Source organism: Lupinus angustifolius, chromosome LG09 (assembly GCF_001865875.1).
Source record: "Lupinus angustifolius cultivar Tanjil chromosome LG09, LupAngTanjil_v1.0, whole genome shotgun sequence".
NCBI classification, from domain to species: domain Eukaryota; kingdom Viridiplantae; phylum Streptophyta; class Magnoliopsida; order Fabales; family Fabaceae; genus Lupinus; species Lupinus angustifolius.
In genome coordinates, this window is record NC_032017.1 from 19,744,493 (window position 1) to 19,765,293 (window position 20,801).

The 20,801-nt window shown below is 32.7% G+C and overlaps 3 protein-coding genes across 7 annotated transcripts; 1 reads left to right on the forward strand and 2 right to left on the reverse strand.

Annotated features, from left to right (window-relative positions):
* LOC109357372 (root phototropism protein 2-like) lies at nt 1,212-3,554 on the reverse strand. Its single transcript, XM_019601299.1, has 4 exons — nt 3,467-3,554; nt 3,077-3,146; nt 1,840-2,970; nt 1,212-1,740 (listed from the first exon to the last, which is right to left on the reverse strand). The coding sequence occupies exons 1-4, from the start codon at nt 3,520-3,522 to the stop codon at nt 1,261-1,263; spliced, it is 1,737 nt and encodes a 578-aa protein (XP_019456844.1). The 5' UTR covers nt 3,523-3,554; the 3' UTR covers nt 1,212-1,260.
* LOC109355715 (phytohormone-binding protein-like) lies at nt 8,745-9,546 on the forward strand. The gene is made up of 3 exons (XM_019598907.1): nt 8,745-8,784; nt 8,815-9,036; nt 9,134-9,546. The coding sequence occupies exons 2-3, from the start codon at nt 8,856-8,858 to the stop codon at nt 9,427-9,429; spliced, it is 477 nt and encodes a 158-aa protein (XP_019454452.1). The 5' UTR covers nt 8,745-8,784; nt 8,815-8,855; the 3' UTR covers nt 9,430-9,546.
* Nucleotides 9,568-13,869, reverse strand: LOC109355714 (putative B3 domain-containing protein At5g58280). Of its 5 annotated transcripts, none has more exons than XM_019598902.1 (8): nt 13,742-13,869; nt 13,258-13,335; nt 12,184-12,249; nt 11,999-12,094; nt 11,706-11,767; nt 11,473-11,632; nt 11,014-11,220; nt 9,568-10,307 (listed from the first exon to the last, which is right to left on the reverse strand). In XM_019598902.1, the coding sequence occupies exons 2-8, from the start codon at nt 13,333-13,335 to the stop codon at nt 9,624-9,626; spliced, it is 1,353 nt and encodes a 450-aa protein (XP_019454447.1). In that variant the 5' UTR covers nt 13,742-13,869; the 3' UTR covers nt 9,568-9,623. The 5 variants fall into 5 exon arrangements, with proteins under 5 accessions (XP_019454447.1, XP_019454446.1, XP_019454449.1 ...); XM_019598901.1 differs by having other exon boundaries at nt 13,258-13,338; XM_019598904.1 differs by having other exon boundaries at nt 13,258-13,360.

Here is a 20,801-nt window from a genome sequence, read left to right on the forward strand (position 1 = left end):
GTAGCAAAACTCCCCCCCCCCCATACTGCACTTTTCAACTGCACTTTTCAACTGCACTTTTCAACTAGAATTAAATGCAATAAATTCTCCACCTAATTACCAACTACCAAATTAAAATAAATTCTGCCAATTCAATAAAAATATCTTACACTTAATAATTAATTCTATCAATAATTAATTTTAGCCTAAATCGGCAGTCCCAATGCCGATTTCCATTTAATAATTTTTGACCTAACCTAAATCGGCAGTCCCAATGCCGATTTCCATTTAATAATTATCGTCCTACTATGCCGTCTACAAATATTTTTGGTATGCAACATACTGATGATGAGGTTGTCGTTGAAGATGTTGATGAAGATGAAGATGATTCAAATGAGGAGGAGCCACAATTGGTCACACGTGGAAGAGCAAGAATCTCGCAGCGGAATGAACAACAATTAAGAGTTCAACCGCCCAGAAGGAGAAAACCACCCCCATGTGGCACTTCATCACATAGACGTCATTAAACTTTTATGGGATTAATAAATTCAAGTGTGATAAATTTTTGTATTAAATAATACTCTTTGAATAAAGTATTAATGGTTTCTGTCTTATTGGAATTACATTTTTTAAATATTTTAAATAAATATATATTACATGTCCTATTTTGGGGGAGAAACTAAAAAACAAATTTGTAAAACTCCCCGAGTTAGGGGGTTAAATTTAAAAAAAAAATAATTACATGTAAAACTCCCCCCCCCCATTGCCGATTTAGGGGGGGAGAAATTAAAAAAAAAATAAAATTTATAAAACTCCTTAAATTAAAAAAAAAAAATAAATATAGGTAAAACTCCCCCCCATTGCCGATTTAGGGGGGAGTCGAATAAAAAAATAGATTTATTTGAAATCGGCAACAGGGTTGCCGATTTAGGTGAAATCTACACCTTTTTCGTAATATTTTCAAAAGGTGCACAAGACCGTAATTTTTCGGTCAAAGTGCACCAACTAAGTAAATTTTCCCAATATCAAGCAAGTACTAATTAATTAATTAAAATAACTAAAAGCTAAGATGTAAAATTGGCAAAAATCACAACATTTTTCATTACATACACAACATAAATTCCCAAAAGGTTATAATAGTAAGTGAAAAACCCTCACCAGGTTAATCACAAATAAACTATGATGCTTCTATCCAAACATTAAATCTTTAATACCTTATAGATTTTTTTTACAGACAAAGATGATAAAATGAAAGAGTAGATATAGAAATAAGAAAATAATCTAAGAAACAGAGAACCTTCTCCTTCGAGGCTTAGTCAAGTCCACAGTTTCATCATCAATGTTGGAAGTATCCTTCGACCCATTCTTGAATGGGTTCAACTTCCCCAGTTTCTTTGACACAGAGGAGAAGAAATTGGTCTTCTTCACATATTCCTTTGAAGACGACGTCGTTGCTTGACCATTCTTTTGCAAATCCGAAACGTACATCTTCATCTTCATCAACTCTGAACGCAACTCTTCATTCTCTCTTACCAAAGACACATCCGTTTGTGGCTTCTGGTTCTTCGACGCCACCACGTTCTGATCCTCCGCCGCGCCACTCCTTAGTTGCATCTGATCGAAGTATAGCGCGTGAAGAACAATTTGAACTGGTAATCGTTTGTTCTGTGACGCGTGCACACGCGCCTCGTAAGAAAGTTTTAGCGGGTCCATTACGCTGCACACTTTCTCCCTCTCTATCTCGTCTAGGTTCTGGTGCATCTGAATCAAAAACACGCGCGTGGAAGAAGGGTTAGACGGTAATTTACTTCACTTAGTTAAAATTCAAACGATTTAGACGGTTATTTATTATTCCATTACCTTGAGGTAGATATCGACGGCACGGTAAAGATCATCGTCGACTTTACGCGCGTGTTTGGGGATGAGAATAGCGATGCCGTTGAATTTTGAAATGGTGAGTTCTCCATAGGCTGCGATTTCTGCGATGTACTTGTCGACGACTTTGGCAACGCGCTGCATGGCGGTGCTGGAACAGTTCTCTATGAAGTCGCTACCGCTAGCGTTGAACACTGATGTGCTCTTTTCTTTCTCCACGAAAGTGGAGATGATTCTTCGAACGCTGTCAAGATCTAAGAGCCTCTCGCCGTCGTAGGTGAATGACAGTACTAGGAAATTGTCGACGGTTACATGCTCCAGGATCTCTGAGATCCGCTTCTCTAGCTCGCGTTTGCAGCTGCTAGATGCACGGAGGTAGATCGCGGAACGGAGGAGGCAGCAGAGGAAGTTGATTGGAAAAGATGCTTTCTCCGAGGGGAAGAGAGCGACGATGGACTGAAGAATCTCGCGTTGTTGGATTCTTAAACTTGAATCGGAATCTGAATCGCTAAAATCTGATAGTTCGATTCTACCTTTCCCGCCGGAATGGTCTCGAACTAGTTCCTGAAGCGTGCGTTCTGCGTAAGTGATCAACGCGCCAGATATGGTAAGATACTTGGCTCCGCGATTCTTCATTGCGATGATCACTTTCTCGAAGGAATCCACGTCGAGAACTGCAAGCTCCTCCATCCACCAGTTCGGCGGAGATTTGCTTGGGAAATAGGCCTCGCTGCTAGCGCTAGAGCCTACAGCTTCAACACAGCGGTTAGTGACGTTTAGATCGCCGGCGAAGGGGAGTAGCTTTTGGCAGGACTTGAGCACAGTGACTGCACCGGTGAGGCTAGACAGAGCAACCTGCGAGAAGAAGCCTTCAGTTCTTGCGGCGAGGTTTCCGTCGCAGTACTCATCGGTCATCTGGAGGAACATGGCGGCGCAGTGAAGTGCAGCCACGTTGTGGACGGTTATCTCGAAGTTCACACCATAACAGAACTTGGCGGTTTTCTCGAATGCTTCTGCGCCTCCAGGTATATCAGAGAGATCAATTCTGGTGAGATCACTCTCTTCTGAATCAATTATCACCTTTCTGATGTAGTTGCTCTTTGCCACCAGCATGAACTGTTCACAATTTCAAATATTAAACGTAAACAGTCAAAGCCTTTTCTATTGCCACTAAAACATAGAGATAACATACTTAAACACAATTGGAGTGCATTTTTGGTACCTTGTGGAGTGAATAACTAGCTTCTCCAACTTCAACTATAACATCGCTGGGTATATCTTGAGAGAAAATCCTACAATAATGCAAGTGAATAATTAGGTTATTAATATGGACAATAACAACAAGAGAATAATTAATTAAGCATGAGAGTCATAAGGTGGTTTGATGATGAAAAACTCAAGGAATAGAGTACATGAGATTTTGGATTCGAGCCCATTCAACCATCAACAAAAAGAAGTGAGTTATGAGGCGATTTGATAGATAGAGTAAAAGAGGTCGAAGTTTTAGTCTCACCCACAACAAAATACTAACATACTAACCATTGTGGATTAAAAAAAATTAATTAAGCATGCGTGGTTTGAAAATGAAGGAGTACTTGAAAGGAGTGTTTACCATTGCCCGGTTCTCTCCATGGCAAGGGAGAGTCTGGTGGAACTGGGAGCCGCCATGATGAGCCTGATTTTAGTTGAGAGAAAGTATGGGTTACATATATGGTTGGTTATATTTATATGCAGATTTTGAAAACAATGTAGCTTCGCTCCATTATTATGATTTTATCTTCATGAGCTGTGAATAGTGTGGTCCAGGTATATGATGTTAACTTTGCAATAATTTGGTGTTTTATTTAGCTATTTTATCATTTCATGTAGAGTGATTACCATTTAAGGTGAATTATTCTACGTCATTCCCCATACCTAATCTCCTATATAAGTGGGCACTTTCAATCAATGCTGATATTTCATATTGGTGTCCACTAGTGGGGTTAAGATCTCCCCTATTACTAGATGAGAAAACATATAACAAATAAAGAGAAAAAATGGTATGAATAGCATTTTTATGATATAATATAATAACAGTTTTATATGTAAATATAAAAATAATATCAATAACTTGTATCTTCATTATTAAAAACAATTCTTTTCCCCCATGAATTCATCTCTAAAGGAAAATATATCATGGCATATTTATCTAAAACTAAAGTTATTAATTTCCTTTACAATGCACAAGATATTTATTGATAATGAGTTAAATGTAGAATCGAGTTAAAAAAGATTACAAATAAAGAAATGTACAAGGAGAGAAGATTGAGAATAAGTCATGAGGCATGCACTTGATCGAGTTGATTGTCCAATAATCATGATAAGTCATCAAATACATTTTCTTAGATTCTTCACTCCAAAGTCATGTCTTCAATTTTATAGATCCAATAAATGTGTGTATTGAGTAGAGGACTTGTAGGAGTTGAAAATATTATGGTTTCAGATTAAACAAATGAACCATATTATTATTAACCAAATGATGCTATAAACCTTTCTATATTTTTTCTTGGGAGATAGACCCGTTGAAGTGGCAAGGATTGTCTTGGGGAGTGCCATATCAAAACCAAGACAGCTGTAGAGGTTTTGCCATTTAATGATGTTTTAGTAGTGTTTGTATATACATGTTCAATTTTGTATAAAGTAATAATATATCTTTAGCCCAAAACATTATTAGTTATCTAACTTTTCTATCATATATATATATATATATATATATATGTAAAGTATCAACAAAATATCTATATATATCATTTTATATGTCAATTATATCTACTAATAATAAGTAATATTAAGAATACTATCTACATATATCATTTTATATGTCAAAGCATTAGGATGAAAAGTTTATAATTTACTAAATTGATTTAAAAAATTATTTGGTTTTGGCTAATACATGAAATAACATAACCTTTGGCACAACAAATTTTATTCCATAAGAAATAAACTATACAGTTGACGCCAGCAACACCCTATCCATTTTACATTTTACCACGTCCATTATTGTATCGGTCTGTCTGAGATACTTGAAAACCTAATAAAAAGAATAATCGAGGGAGACAAGACATAACAAAACATGAGTTCACTTTAACCCGGTGCCATCATAGTCAAGGGTCATGTATCTGTTAGACGTCCTAATCCGTAGAAATGTCCACCTTGTGAATTTAAACATTTGCGTGTCACAAAATGTTCCCCTCCCTATACAATATCATAAATCAAAAGTGATATCATCGAAAGATTAAGTATATCTTCCCTCACTATTAAAAAAACGCACATCTTCCTTGCCGTCAACCGGTCACCCACTAATATTTGGATATCTTCCTTTAGGAACAAGATTAGAGGGAACTTCTTTTTATCTCTTAATCTTAACGATGATATAACTACATTCTAAATAAAAAAAAGTACAAGTGTTATTATATTTTTTTACTGTAGAGGATTCTGATTTATTACTTTAATATTGATGTAAAGCTCTTTTGATTAATCATGGCTAAAGGAATGATAAAAGAAATTAAAAAGTAAACCTTCTATTGAGAATTGGTTAGATTATTGAATCTAAGTTTTTTTATACAGAAGGATAGAGCATTTTTTTTTAACATTGATTATATGTTATAAATTTCGCCTTGTACTAATAAAAACATGTCAGCTATCAGTCACAAAATTTAATATTTTTATATTTTTATTTCAATATCAATATAAGACATAATTGAAGACACAATTTAGACAATAAATCTTTGTTAAGTTATATACTGCATACATTAGATGGGGTCGGACGTGAGGTGCAATAAGTGCATGGGATTTTGGGAAATCAGAAATTTCATGCAAGGGCATGAATTTGAAGTTAGAAATATACGTATTGTTGACGATGGCCACTCAAAATACTCGTGGCTATGAGACATTCAACAACGACAACCACTCATTCTATTTAGGATAGGGATCTGGCGCGTGACCAACTTGCTAAAGTGTACGCTGATACTGACTGACATGACATGTCTGCATCTTTGTCTACCATTTATCCAGCATGTTTCTCACTCACCCAATAATATATTTACACATAATCCATTCACTCCCCTTGTGTTCACATAACAGATATCTGAATTATACTGGAATACAAGTTTGGATAATAACTTAACTCATCAAGATCACCCTTCAATTAACTTTTTTTTATGTGTTAATACCTATAAGTATAAAATTATAAATATATTATATTAAAGAATAATATCATATAAGGTAGTTAAAAGCTGTAAGCTCATTATAAGAAATATAAATTTAATCATTGTTAATTGCTTCGGTTAATAGGCATTTAACTCATGATTGTGAGTTTGAATCTATGCCATATAGTTACACGAGAATATCTGTCATCAGAAAATTGTATTAGTAGTTCTGAACTTGTGATTGATAAAAAATACTTAATTATAATTACTTAATGCTTAAATTCACGACTTTTACATGAGTATAATAATAACTTAACAGAGACTCAGACTTTGATCGAAACCATTTTTTTGTTGCCCTATTGCAATTATTTTTGAACGCAATCAGATCAAGCTCAAACCCAACCATAAACACTATGTAGAGGTATATTGGAACATTCTCAAAATCTAACTATTCTGATTAGGTTTTTAGACCGATCATTGATATATCTGACCAAATCTAACTATTCAAATTTCCACAGTTCCCTGGATCACATCATCATGTGAACAACTAAAAATCTTGTAAGAATGTTTTTGAGTTCAAACTTGAAAGAAAATTATCTCTGAAAATATCTGTTTGCATGCTTTCATAATACAACTTTTTTAGACGCTTTACTAAAATTGCTTTCATTCCATGTTCACAGCAAGTGTCTGCATCTTCTTAACACCACACCAACAACTCATTCAAAGCAATGGAGATCAATTGTCTCAATTTTTTTATGTTCTATTGTGTTCAAAGCTAATTGAAAGTTATCACTTACTTAAAAAAAATATATAAAAAGTAAAAAATAATATTTTATATTATTTAATTTGAAATAATTGGTTTAGGACAAAGACACGAAATTCTTATTACAGATCATGGTTCCATTCAGAGCAGATTTTAAAGATGTGAGAGCATAATGATGTGAAGTGTGTGGTCTATATTTGACGTGTGAGTGCCCTATATAGACCGAAAGCATGGTCCAACGTGCTCTCCTTCATAATTCTATGTGTATTAATACTCTTAAAATGACACAATTTATATCCATGTTGTATTTCTTCATTATCTCCTATTCCACTTGCATTAGATAGTGACCATTGTTCTGGTGGATTCTAATGTGGATGGAGATCTGTTGTCCCCAACCATATCCCTGACCAATCACAATGAAGTAAACATGATAAAGTTATAAACATTTAATTTTTTTAACTGACGTGACATAATATGATTGACCTGAGACAAAGTTTAGGACAGAAGATCATTGTCCCTATAGTGTAGCTAACCACCAAAACAATGATAGTTATGTATGCCAAGCACAACCCGGAATTCTCTCTGTAGCCAATGACTTTTCTACGCACTTCGTGTGGTTGTTGGATTCAACTCTTTTATTGGGCCATTTTCTGAATCACTTCTAGTTCGGCCCATATCTAGCCCAAAATATTTGACAAAGTATCACATTGTGAAATTACGTTTTCTTATGTTGTATAAAGATTGAAATATCACATTTGAGGTAGTAGCTGAAGCCGATAATGTTTTTTTTTGTATTATCAATGATATCTCTTTACCCTTTTGTGTAAGGAAATAATCCTCGGGATTCATGGTTGTTCTTCCAATAAGTGTCGCACTCATGAATCGAACTCTTGACATTTTAATCATCCTAGACAAAGCCTTAACACCTCTAGACGAAAACATGTTTTTTTTGTACAAAGTTTAATAATGATAGTAAATAGAGTAGGTTAATAATGATAGTAATGTGAAAATCATTTACTCTTTTTCAATGGTGCACATTTTAATATCATTGCTGCATCTAACTAAAAGAGATGGTGCAGATTTCTAAGACTTACTTACCAGGCTCCAACTACATAATGATTACTAGATATTCAACATATGCATAATGTTTGCCTTCAAAGGTTTGTGGGTATGGTGAAGATAACATGCATTACTCATTAATTATTTTACACTACTTTTTATAACATATCTTACTGTTTGACATGTACTCTTATACATCTCTAATTCTAACTATACAAATTAGTATTTTTCAACTGAATATACAAATACTTATTTTGCAGGGATTTCATCAAGACCAGAAATTGAAGGAAAGCTTGTTGTTGTGAGTGCCTAATCTTTGATATGCCTACTAGACACGAGGTATAAGATGATTACATTCTACAATGTTTGAGCATATTCCTGATATTCTTTTTTGTTCATGTTTAGGCTAAGAATTCACTAGTGAATATTCATCATTAGTCACTACTGATTAGTAGAATAGGCCAATTGCTATATTCCTATTTGTTTCATTTATTAAATGGTTTTGGATGAGATTTATGCATATGATGAATGTTATATGTAGGTCTTTCTTTGCATCAGCACTTTAGATACAGTTCTTTGAGGTCAGTTGACCTAATGCATGAATTTTGAACCACATAAACAGATCAGGATATTGTATTTGACTTACTAATCTATGAGTAATAGTCTATCAAAAATAGAGTTTGGTATACTATCAATGTATGATCGATTACTCGTGCATTAATCATTGTTAACTTTTAAATAATGATCATATAAAAATCTTTACACCAATGGTCTAACCTTTAAACTCTATATATATACATGCTGGATGATATATTTTAAATCTTCTAATAGTATAATATAATATAAAAACATCATAAGAAAAGAAAAGGAACCTTTCAACGTGGTTACATGTGGTGGATGCCCTTTTGTTTTGGCCATAACGGCCATAAAAAGCTTTTCTAATGTATTGCTATATAAACATGCTTCCCCATGGAAGCACATATTGAAGTAACATGATAAAGGAATTCAACACTCAAGCAGAACTCAGTGTGGGGTTGGAAATTCTATGGCAAGCTATGTCAAAGGATTTGAATGTCATAACTCAAAGGGTCATCCCAAATATTGTGAAAGATGTAAAAGTGATAGAAGGTGATGGTGGAATTGGTACAATTCTCCTCTTTACTTTTGACTCTGGTGAGTTTAGTTTACCTTTCATAACTTCATCTTATTTTACATATATTTTCTGATTCACTGAACACAAGTAATCAAATTTGTTGGTAATGAGTCTCAGATGTATCTCCAGAAAGTTACCAGAGGGAAAAGATCACTGAGCTTGATGAGGTTACTCATGAAATTGGGCTGCAAGTTATTGAAGGGGGTTATCTGAGTCAAGGGTTGTCATACTACAAGACAAGTTTTCAACTATCTGCAATAGGAGAGCTACATACTTTGGTAAATGTGAAGATCTTTTATGAGTATGAGCACAACACAGAAGAAAAAAGTGATCATCCCTTTAAGACATCAGAGTCCACTTTATTCTTTCTTAGATGCCTTGAAAAGTATTTGTTGAATGATGCTTCAAGATAATATTGTCAAATCAATTATTTGAGGCCAGTCCTTGTTTTTTGGTGTTTGGAAATGTTGTTGTGTTTGTACTGGGAAGTGGTAATGTCAAAAATAAAATGACCATGTACTTAATGATACAAACTGTTCCAGATTCAAAACATGTCTTAAGATGCATATCTGCACTAATGAATATATGAAAGTGCAGTACAGCAGGACTAAGCTCTCTTCCTGAAAAGCTTCCCAGCTGCTTTTTTTCGAGGTTTTTGTGAAACACATTTTCTTGCTTCCTCAACTGGTTCAACTTTCTCTAACTCAACACCATCCTGAACAAGATTATCTGTAGACTTTGGTTCCTTGCTTGGTTTCGCCCCTCGAGGGTTGACAATATTATTTGCCTTTGGTTTCACACTTTCAACGTGTGAATCATCTTTGCTTGCTTCTTCAACTGGTTCAACATCCATTAACTCGCCATCATCTTGAACGAGATTTTTTGTAACCTTTTGTTTCTTACCGGGTTTAGCCCCTCGAGGTTTGACAAGATTTTTCCCCTTTGGTTTCACTCTTTCAACTTGTCCTTCCACTTTTGACACACCAGTAGCAAGCATTTTAGATTTCTCCTGCATTTTTTCCTGAGAAACTGTTATCTTAGTTGGGCTTATCTCGTGTGCTTTGACTTCATTGTCAATGCTACTTTGTGGCAGATGCTCCTGAGAACTCTCTGATTCGTTGGTTTCATATACAACAATAGCCTGTTTTGACTTTCTTGTCTTCTTCGATTTTGTTTCACCTTTACTTCCAGCTTTTAATGCTCTTGTTGCACGCATGTTTCCTTCTTTCTCCTCAGGCTCCTCCTTTTCATATTCTTCAACTGAATCTGGAAATGCTTTAACAGTATAAATCTGCAGTAACACCATGTCAGGTTCATTGCTGATTGTTATATCAAATAAGTAAGAGCATCTCCAATAGGAATTTCAAAGAGATGCATAAAGCTTTAGGCGACCATTGCATATGAGTTGTACGGTTGAGATGCAAAAAGTATGTTCAGGTGTATGTTGCAGAGTCACACAAACTATTATACAGAGTTTATATGGCTTCACAAACTTAATATAGAATTGAATTAATATTTTAAGACGAAAATAGAAATAAGTTGATTAACTTTTGAAGAGTTGAATGGTTAAAGTGGAGATTTATTTGACTTGCATAAAGCAAAAAGAATTGAGGTGATATGACAGAGCCCATATACTGCAACTCGAGAAACATGCATGGTTAATGCCCCACATTTAAGATTTGTAATATCGTCAACGTGTTCACCAAATAAGTACGAAACATGACTTCCGATATCCAATAAGGAACTTAAAAAAAATGAGGTTCATAAACTGATTAATGATGATGTGAAAAAAGTTTAATCCATGTTGTGCTAGGGGTTGGTTGGTCTAAGTGGATGGGGCTTGGCTAATTTAAGCATGAGGTCCCGAGTTCAATCTTTGGATCTATGTGTATGTGGAAAAACTATTGGTGGTCCCTACTTAGGTGTTCGACGACTCTAGAAACCAAAAGGAAAAGAGAGAGAGCGAGATACGCAAGAGAATCGATAAAGTGGATTACCTTAAATCTTGCTGGTTCAATCAATTCAAAAACAAGAGCGTCACCATCATCCAACTTATGCTCCAATGCAAATGCTCTCCAGCCACCACTAAGCCCACTTCTTGAGCCAATGTACACAGCCTCATATTCTGAGCCATTTTCATCCTCTAAAATCATGTTATAATGAGTTTTTGGAAGATGTTCCTCACAAAATTTAGAAGGAAGACCCTACCAGCATAAAGATAAAATAGTATATTAGAAAGTATGTTGTGTTACATTTATCAATAATCTAAGGTGTTTGGTTAGTTTTCTATTTTCATTTTCTATTTAGAAAAAATGTCATCTTGTTTTCACTTTGTTTCATTTTCATGTTTTGTTCGTGAAAACAAAATAACACCCGAACAACTAACAAATGAAGAACAAGCAGGATAATCAAGTATGTATAGGTCATATAAAAGGATTTTTCATGCAGCAACGTACCAACCAAAAGCAGCTATAAACATGAGACCGAACCATCGACTTTATAAAAGTTGGGTTTTCAGATTGCAAATTGGTGTGGAGTTTCTCTGCAGCCTCCCAAGCACGAGATCTTTGTTTATCTGAAGCTTGTTTGATTTCCTCCAGTGGTCTTGCAATATAACTGAGAGTCACACAACCTTGAATAAGTATTTTATGAGCAATATAGATAAGTTATTAAATGCATAGCTAATCACCTGTAGCAGCTTGAAGAATTTGATCGTGACCTCTTCCGCAAAGTTGGAAGGTCTATACCAGCCTGTGAAAGATGGGAAATATTTAGTGAATCATACATTATCTTCTGATACAAAAACTAGAAACAAAAAATGAAGAAAATAAATGATTTTTGAGAAAAAAACACATAACCAAACATGAGTGCTTCATTATATAAAGTAAGCAAGTTAAGTGTATATCCACCCTTCTAACATTAAGATCACAATGCACTTAAGATCTTTCACATTATAGTAGTTTGGAAGGTAATGCTACTTACCTCTTCACTATACGAAGCAATCGGGTTTCGCGTACGAGAAGAGCGCCTAGGTTCCACTAGATCATTAGACTTTGATTTCGATTTTGGAAGATGATGCTGCAAGCGGCAAAGAGTTGAAGGGGGGAAAGGTGACATATCAAATGTTGGTTCTTTGCAAAGTATAACAAAATAAAATACAAGCTTACATGTGTCTTCTTCACAGGAGTTGTGACTTCAGTTAGAGTTTTTGAAATCTTCGAAATTCCCAAATCCTTGAGAGCATAAAATTAAAGTATGTTAATTAACCAAATGAAACAATCAGCATAAAAGAAGAGAACATAATATATCAACTTTTAAAAGAGCAACTAAGTCATTACATGTGTTTATTTACCATTTTTCCTAATCACTTTACCATTTTCAGTCATTTTATCACTTAGTTTTACCAAAGACATCAACTTATCTATCTTAAACCCTTCAACCCCTAGTGACTTTTGAGCCTTAAGTCAGTTTTTCAGCCTTCAACCAACTTTCTAACTAGTTGTATCACTTTCAATATTTACATCTTTGTGCAGTTGAGTTTTTGCAAGCTGATTCAGCTTTTACTCTGAAGCTATATTTTTCAGCTTCTAAGAGGGTGTTTGGTAAAGCTGATTAAAAGTTGTTTCATTTTAAAAGAACAAATTATGTTTACCATTTAGCTTAAATTTTAAAAACAGCTTTTTATTTTGAAAAAATAAAGCAAAGTCTTGGGAGCTTTAGATGTACTACGTTTGTTCCAAAATAATTGTTTTTTTTTTTCGGAAAACAAATTTGTTAATGTTAATCTGTGTCGTTAGAGAATCAAGGCAATAAAAATAACTATTTTACAACTCTTCCCCGGTCTAATTAATTAGAGGGATGATAAGTGAAAATGAATAGCAATAATTATTAGAGAGATAAAAGGCAAACTAGGAAGATAGTAAATAAATTTACTACTAATAGGCACATTAATGACATTTGTTATACCATATGTTTTGTAATTTACTATATAAAATGATTTTTAGACAATCCAAACAAATAAGATTTTCAGCAATCATAAATAGATTTAGCTTGTAAGCGATTTTAATATAATATTTGCAGTTACATCAGACACACTTAAAAAACATCCTACAAAATAGGAGACAGAATGACAGAAAAAAATTGTAATGAGTCACATAAAAGCTATACTTTTTTTTAAAACATTGGAGAATAATTTTTAAGCTAAAACAAACCAAAAGATAAAAGAAACAAATGTTGATTACCTCAAACCTCTTTTTGTTTTCTTCAAGTCTTTGTTTCCTAGCCTCTTCATAAGTGTTGTTGGCGCACCCTTTTGCCATCTGCTATTACCTAAAATGTATTCAACTATGCATAAATATAATACAAAATATATTAATTTATAGAAAATGACAGCAATCTAAGCAAATACCACACTACCTATATTCCAATAAAATGGAAAATATGAAATGCTTTTTAATGGAAAATCTCAAAGAACGGAAATTGAATCTTGGAAACTTTTCCCATTTTCTTATATATTGAGCTGAATTTTTTTTTGAACTTACCCCTTTTCTGTTGTTGGACAAAGATTGATTTTTTATACCTTTAGAGATTGTCAAATGGTTAAAAGACTAGAACTTTAAGGTTTATAGCTAATGGGGTAAGAAACCAAAGCCTAAAATTTGTTAAGAAATGATTAAAAAAATGAAGCAGGAGAGATTTGGAGTAAGAATGAATGAATATTATTACCGATAAATAAAAGTGAAGAAGGGGTGGAGAGTGGAGGGAGGAGCAGTGAACTGAACCGGTGTGACCGTCGAAGTTGGAATTTTGTGGGAAATTTGAGTTTCAAATCTTCTTGCCTATCTGGTTTCCACCAACCCTAGTAATAATATAATAATAAATTATAATATACTACTATACATAGTAATTTTTTAAAATTATAATATTTTGTGGTTTTCCACGGGTATCCTGGCACTGGACTGGAAGCAATCCTGTCCGAGCTGAGAACATCCACATGTACATGGGGATAACTATCACAGTGAACATTTTTTCATCCACAAGACTCTAACCCGAAACTTTGCTTAAGGGAAATCAAGTATGTACCACTTGAACCAACGTCCATTGATTAAAATTAATAAATTATAATATAGTACTATATATAGTATTTTCTTTTTTTTTGTAAATTTCTATTTTGAGAGAGTTTTTTGTATTTTTACTTTTTCTTTTAGACATTATTAAATAGGATTTATTTTCATTCCAACTCTATCTCTTTATAACCTTTTTGTTTTCTAAATGTATATAGTGACAATCTACAAGTATTGTATACTATTATTTATATTTAAATATTATTAATTCTTCAAAAAAAATTAAATAAATAATAATGACATAATGATTATATAAAAAAAATTATATTGATAATGTATAAATATAATTTTTTTCATATTAATTATACTTTGGAATGTTTCTATAGGTTATCATGAGAAGTTGTCTTGCTTAATTTCTTTTTAGTTGCTTTATCATGAGAAGTTGTCAAATATAAATTATTACCCCATAAATATGATTTTTATATGCTAAACTATGATAATAGTCTAACTAAACATAATTATTGTAATTGGAAATAAAAAATAAATTATTTTTGAAAATTATATATGAAGAATTTTCTCTATAACAAATTAAAATATTGTTACAAATTTTACATGGAAAAATTTGATAATGATGATGATCTAAATTTTCAAATTAAATTTAGGTACATAAGTATATCACTTCTCATACTCTTAAATCAACTAGGCTTAAATTTTATATTATTAAGTTAAATTCAAAGTTTTTATATAATTTGGTTTAAAATATTATCTCTAATAACAACTTTCGTCTCAAAAAATATATCACTTCTTATAAATCATCAAAAAATAAAACCATGAATTACTTAATTTAAATATTTATTGTCAATTTTATGTTTTTATTTTTACTAATCAAATATAATGATGCAATAATGTTATTGTGAGATGAGAGATATAATATGTATTAAACCCAATATCACCTAAGTGTTAATAAATTTTCTTTTGTAGGTGTAGATAATAACCGTTCTCCATGTCCAAACACTATGGTCTATAGCACCCTGAGTTGGGGTATATTAAACCAACACAATTGTACTAGAATATGTTTATACAAGGTTTTTAGGATTCACCTTGCTCAAAAGTTTAACTAAACTATCTCTAGACCTATCAACAACCTACGTTGATTTGGTTGAGTTTTGGGTAAGATCGTTTGCAAGAAATTGAAAATAATGGAAAAAATTTGAATATATTTTTGTTCCAATTTTGGGCCGGACCGTAAAGCTAACCAGTTCAAGCCCAAACAAGCTTCTCTAGATTTTTGCTTTCTATAGCCAGGAAGCCCATATCTTATACCCCGGTTCTACTCATTTTTTTATTTTTCTTTTATGAGGAAGTTAATGATAGAGTGGAAAAGATCATACTTTTGAAAGAGTACATATATCATACTTTTAATAGCTGAATGAGATTAAATTATCTACTGTTATGAGGAGATAATTTATTCTCAAAAGTAAATTAGAAATCTTAAAGTAATATCAATTATGAAAATGCATAATGTAAGAAGAAAAGAAATATATCTATATCAAAAATATATTTAAAAAAGACTTATAAGTCGTGAAATATACTTACGAGTTGGCTCCATTTCCCTTTACTTTCATTAGAGCTCAACTCGTAAACAAACTCTTAAATATACATGGCTAATCATTTTCTACAAACTATGCTGTCTTTTTTATCTTTTGTTAACTTTATCTTACCTTTATGAAGTTATTCTGAAGTTGATTCAATATTCAAATGGACATTATCAGCAAGCAGCATCATCCATGTGCTTAAAATCTGCTTCACTATAAAGGGTAATTGACCATTAATTCAACAAAATGGTCTTTGTTTTTAATGAAACACCCACCTCAATGCCAAGACAAATTGCACCACTCAACCCACCGACCATTACTCAATTCTATTTCACAATGGGTCATGGCATATCTCTAATATATGAGATTGTGTCTACACTACTTTATGTGCAAAATTACAAATCAAAAGTCTTTGAAACTTTGATGTTGGTCATTAGTAGGTAGAAAACTAGAAATAGATGGTGCTGGCTACCTCTTTGTTAGACAAGCCACCAACACATGCATGTTAGTCTCACGACAGTAGTAGCCACCAATCCTTATTTTCGGTCTTCAACTATAAACAAATAGCAACAAAATCATATTCAATTATTGTAAGCAAATGTTATAACAGTACCTCCCACATGGGAATTGCTTATACAAGTATTGCATGGGAAAGTTTGGGTATGATAATTTTGTAAATAAGGTGAAAAACAATTATATTGATAGTAAATTGTGCTTGGTCACGTAATCTTTTTCAAAATTGTGTTGTATTATAATGATACTTCCTAGACAATTAAGAGATGATATATTATCCTACTAAATCTTCCTATTCATAAGGAAATTCTCTTATACATCTTAAAAGTTGGAATTTTGTTTGAAGTAATGAAGAAAAATATAGTAGGTTTTTGATTGGCTGAAGAGTGGAAAATAAGAGAAGAGAGAGGAGAAAAAAATATGAGAAATATAACATATTTTTGAATTGTTTGATTTGACAGAAGAAAAGAAAAAAATAATATGAACTTTTGGTAGGTGTTTCTCTTCATTCTCTTTCCTCACTTTCTCTTTCTCTTATGTTTCTATTCAATAAAAAAATAGGCTGAAGGATAGATTATGGAAAATGGATGTTGATGGGAAGAACCATAATGGAGTTTGACACTTTATGGAGTTAATTGAAGAACAAAAGGAAATAAAATAAGGGTATTTTAAGAATGGTAAAAAGATAGAATTTAAACAAGTTTTGCCTTTAATATCATCTCCATAAAAAAATATGAATCTCATTACATATTATTTTACAATCTATTACACTTCCACATAAATTAAAAATATTATTTACATTACTTTTTCCTCCACAATAATAATCATTTTTATTTGAACCTATAACATACACATAACCAAAAAAAACTTTACTTTCTTCTGTGAACAGTACTGTGATATGAAGAAATAAGACTTCGACAAAAACATGATACTTTTTCAATTTTTTACGAGTCATTTTATTTTGAAATGTGTAATTAAAAGTACCTGGTCCATGATTTTATCCAGCAGACTAATCAGTGAACTCAAACCCTATATATACAGCTACACGCACCAATGTTCAGTACAAGCACATTGTATGTACCATGTACACACGCTTTATCGAGTAGAAACACTTATATATACACACGCATTATCGTGTAGAAACACTTGTGTATGCACAAAAATGATGAGAGAGATGCAGTGTGGTTAGTCTTATAGAAAATAGTGCACTACAGTTGAGTGAAGAGTCTGGTTTAAAGGGTGAGAGAGAAATGACTTAAAGGGGTAACCATGTCCTCACCTTTCATCCCACTCTCCTTTTTCTCTCTCTTTATTGAACAGTATATATAAACAGTACTAGTGTTGTCTTGGATTTTATGCATAAAGGGTCTCTTTCTTTTTTTGATAAGTTAGGTCTCTTTCAGTTTCAGGGAGAGAGAGAGAAGAGAAGTAAGTAGTTGATAACTTGATGGCTTTGTTTTAACCAAAGGAAGAAGAAACAATAGAGAAAAACGCAATACTTATGCTCCTCTATAATTTATTATAAGGTTGAAAAAGTGTTCTGCAAAAAATTACTTCCTTGATGGGAAAAGAAAAAAAAGATATCATTTGCTTACCTTTGTTTTGATTTCTTTTGGAAACGTAACAGTGTTTTACCAGATTTGTGTGGATATTAGATCTTGTATCGCCTTCATTTCTCTGACTCGTATGAAGACAGTGACACTTCCTTTTTTCCCCATCTCTCTGTTACTAATTTAACACAAGTTTTCATTTATTTCTGCTTCTTAAACTTGAACTCACTTCTTTTTTAAAGTGATTGTTTCATAGTTCATAATTTTTTGTACTATTTATTTGATTTAACACATTTACTTCTATAAGTCTTTTGGTTTTCTAATTCATATTTTCTTTACCCCTTTTCATGTCATAATGTTCCTAATCTCTTTCAGCAGTGCATCTCATATCGTCCTTTGTTTGAAGCTTCAGTTCGTGTGAGACTTTGGAGAAGTGTATTTCAGTAAGTATAAGATGTAGTTTGTTTGATTTAGATGTTTGTTATTTGCATCATATACATCACATAACAAGTTCACCCTTTAATATTTCTGCTCTAACAATATCACATTGATCATATATGCCCATATCAAGAAAGCATCTCTGATTTTGCGTGATTCTATGCTGTATTTTGATTTATGTGTTGTTTATCAGTTCTGCGTGATTAATCAAAAGGTTAGACTCAAGGGCACACTATTTTCTTTTGGTTCAGGGAAATGCTTTTGACAAAATCTTAAATTATATTGTCTCTCATTATGTTCTTTAGCACTTGGCAGTATTAAGACTTAGGGTTAGGGTTATTTTTAAGAATACTTTTTAATATTTTGGCCAACACATAATACTTTCCTTGGCACTATGAAGTGTAAATTTGTAATCCCTAAGTTATCAACATATTTTTCAAAGGGAGGATTTAACTTATTTTTAGTAATTTTTTCTTCTCCTGTGAAATTAAGTTGGTCTTGCAATTGATATTAGGTTTGACATGCCAGTACACTAATTGAAATATATCTGAAATGATCCTGGTTATTTAAGCTTTAATAAATGTTGTAATTATCTGAGTATAATCCCATTTTGTTTGTGTTTAGTTGGATTTTAGATCTGTTTAATTAAATATTATAATGTTCTTGGTAGGACAATCATTTTCAAATGATTTAATCTTGGGTTTGGATTAATGTTTAAGATGTGAAGTATGAAGAATAGTTTAAGAGAGCTTCCTTCAGCCCACTCATGGACAGATTAAGGGTTTGAATTAGCTGCTGACTCATTCATTCAAACACAATAGATCAAGCATTATCAAATGCTATTGTGAATGTGTGAATGATGCAGGAGCTAAATTTCTTCCTTTTTTGTCTGTGCTTGGACTGAAGGGAGCTCCCTTTTACTATGTATATATTCTTTTTTCTTCTCCTGGTTAATCATATTTTTTTTTCCTTCCCAGAATGAATTGTTTAGAAAGTATAGCTCCAATTCAGTGGATTCCCCAAATGACCTACCCACTTTTCCTCATAGAAGCATGTTCAAATCATTTTGAATCTATTTGTTTGCTGGAATATAATCATTTTATGTAGTTTTACTTCTAGTTTTATCTTATCCTGTAAATTATTGTTGTTAGATTGCTTATTCAGTTATTCATCTTTGATCTTAGTGACTTTACGTCTTTACTTCTTGTATTGTATGGGTTATTAGAGCTTAGGCCCCCATAATTTATGGCATGTAATTTCCCTATGTTTTATCTAAAATGTAGAGTTGAAAATAATAATTAGTGATGCTGTTTTACTACAATTTCCTTATCACCATCTTATGTAATTCCATCTGTGATGGCTGTTTGACAATGATTTTCATGGTTTTATTACTGAATGACAATATTTTTGGTATGGTAATTTATTATATGTTGCAAATATGTATTGGTACCAACAAATTCAATGCATAGGTTTACTCTCTTGAAGAATGATTCCCAAAAATCCAGCAACCATAATTTTTCCTTGGTGCTTCAGGTTTGTTAAAATAGAACCCCATCAAAATAATTAAGCTTAAGCTAGCTCAAGGGTAGAGGTTGTTCTGCCAAATAAATAGTTTTTATTTATGTAGTTCGTAAATTACTCAGCATCATAATATGTTTGAAGGCTGTGTATATATGAGTATCTAGGCTTAACTTTAAAACATAGATTATGGGAAAGGGTTGCTCAAGTTATTATATGTTTATTAGATTTATATAAGCAACTGGACCAGGAGTTAACATATACAACACACTCAATGGACTGGTTTGATCAGTGGGTTCATTTGTGGTATATCTAACTTGGGGATTTTTGCTGTTAAGAATGTGTTCTCTTTTGAAGTAGTTAAATATACATAGAATCACTCTACCCCTTGATAAGTCACAATGAGGTAATTCATATCGGATGATATATATATATGTGAACATGTTTTATTGAATGGAACACTTGGTGGCTATGAAAATACTCAGGGTTACCTTAGAAATATGCTACCTTAGACATAGGTTGTATCGTAGTGTATGTAGTGTGTGTCAGTCACTTTATTCCAAGACAAAAGCAAACTTTGGTCTGATAAAGAAAACAAAACATAATAGCTAGCGTCCACCACATATCTCTACTTTCCCACTCTTTCTCAGAATTGGAGGAGGAACTATCATTCTGGTTGCTCATAAAATTTAAAAATTAAGGAATCAACTTTGGAAAATAGATAATATATACAAGAACAAAGCATTATTTTTGTAAAAAAATGATTTTTGAGTGTAAAGTAAGAAAATGAACTATTTTGTTGTTGGAGTAACGTTGTAGTAATAATTATTGATGAATGTTGTGGGATCTGAGCAGTTTTGCAGTGCTTGAATTTGAAAAAACTAATAGAGGCTCCAGAATCTCTCCCTTTTTGTCTCATCACTCTGCTTCTGCTAGAGTCTAGCTATGAGGTTGGAACTTGGAGCTATAACGTTCTACTTTTTTGACATTCGTGTCATCCATTAATTATATTATTAGTACTTTAAGCTTCTTCTTTTTTTGGGTATTTCAACTTATTCTCCCTACGACCATATAAAAGCCAAGAACGTTATTTCTACTTTCATGCTGA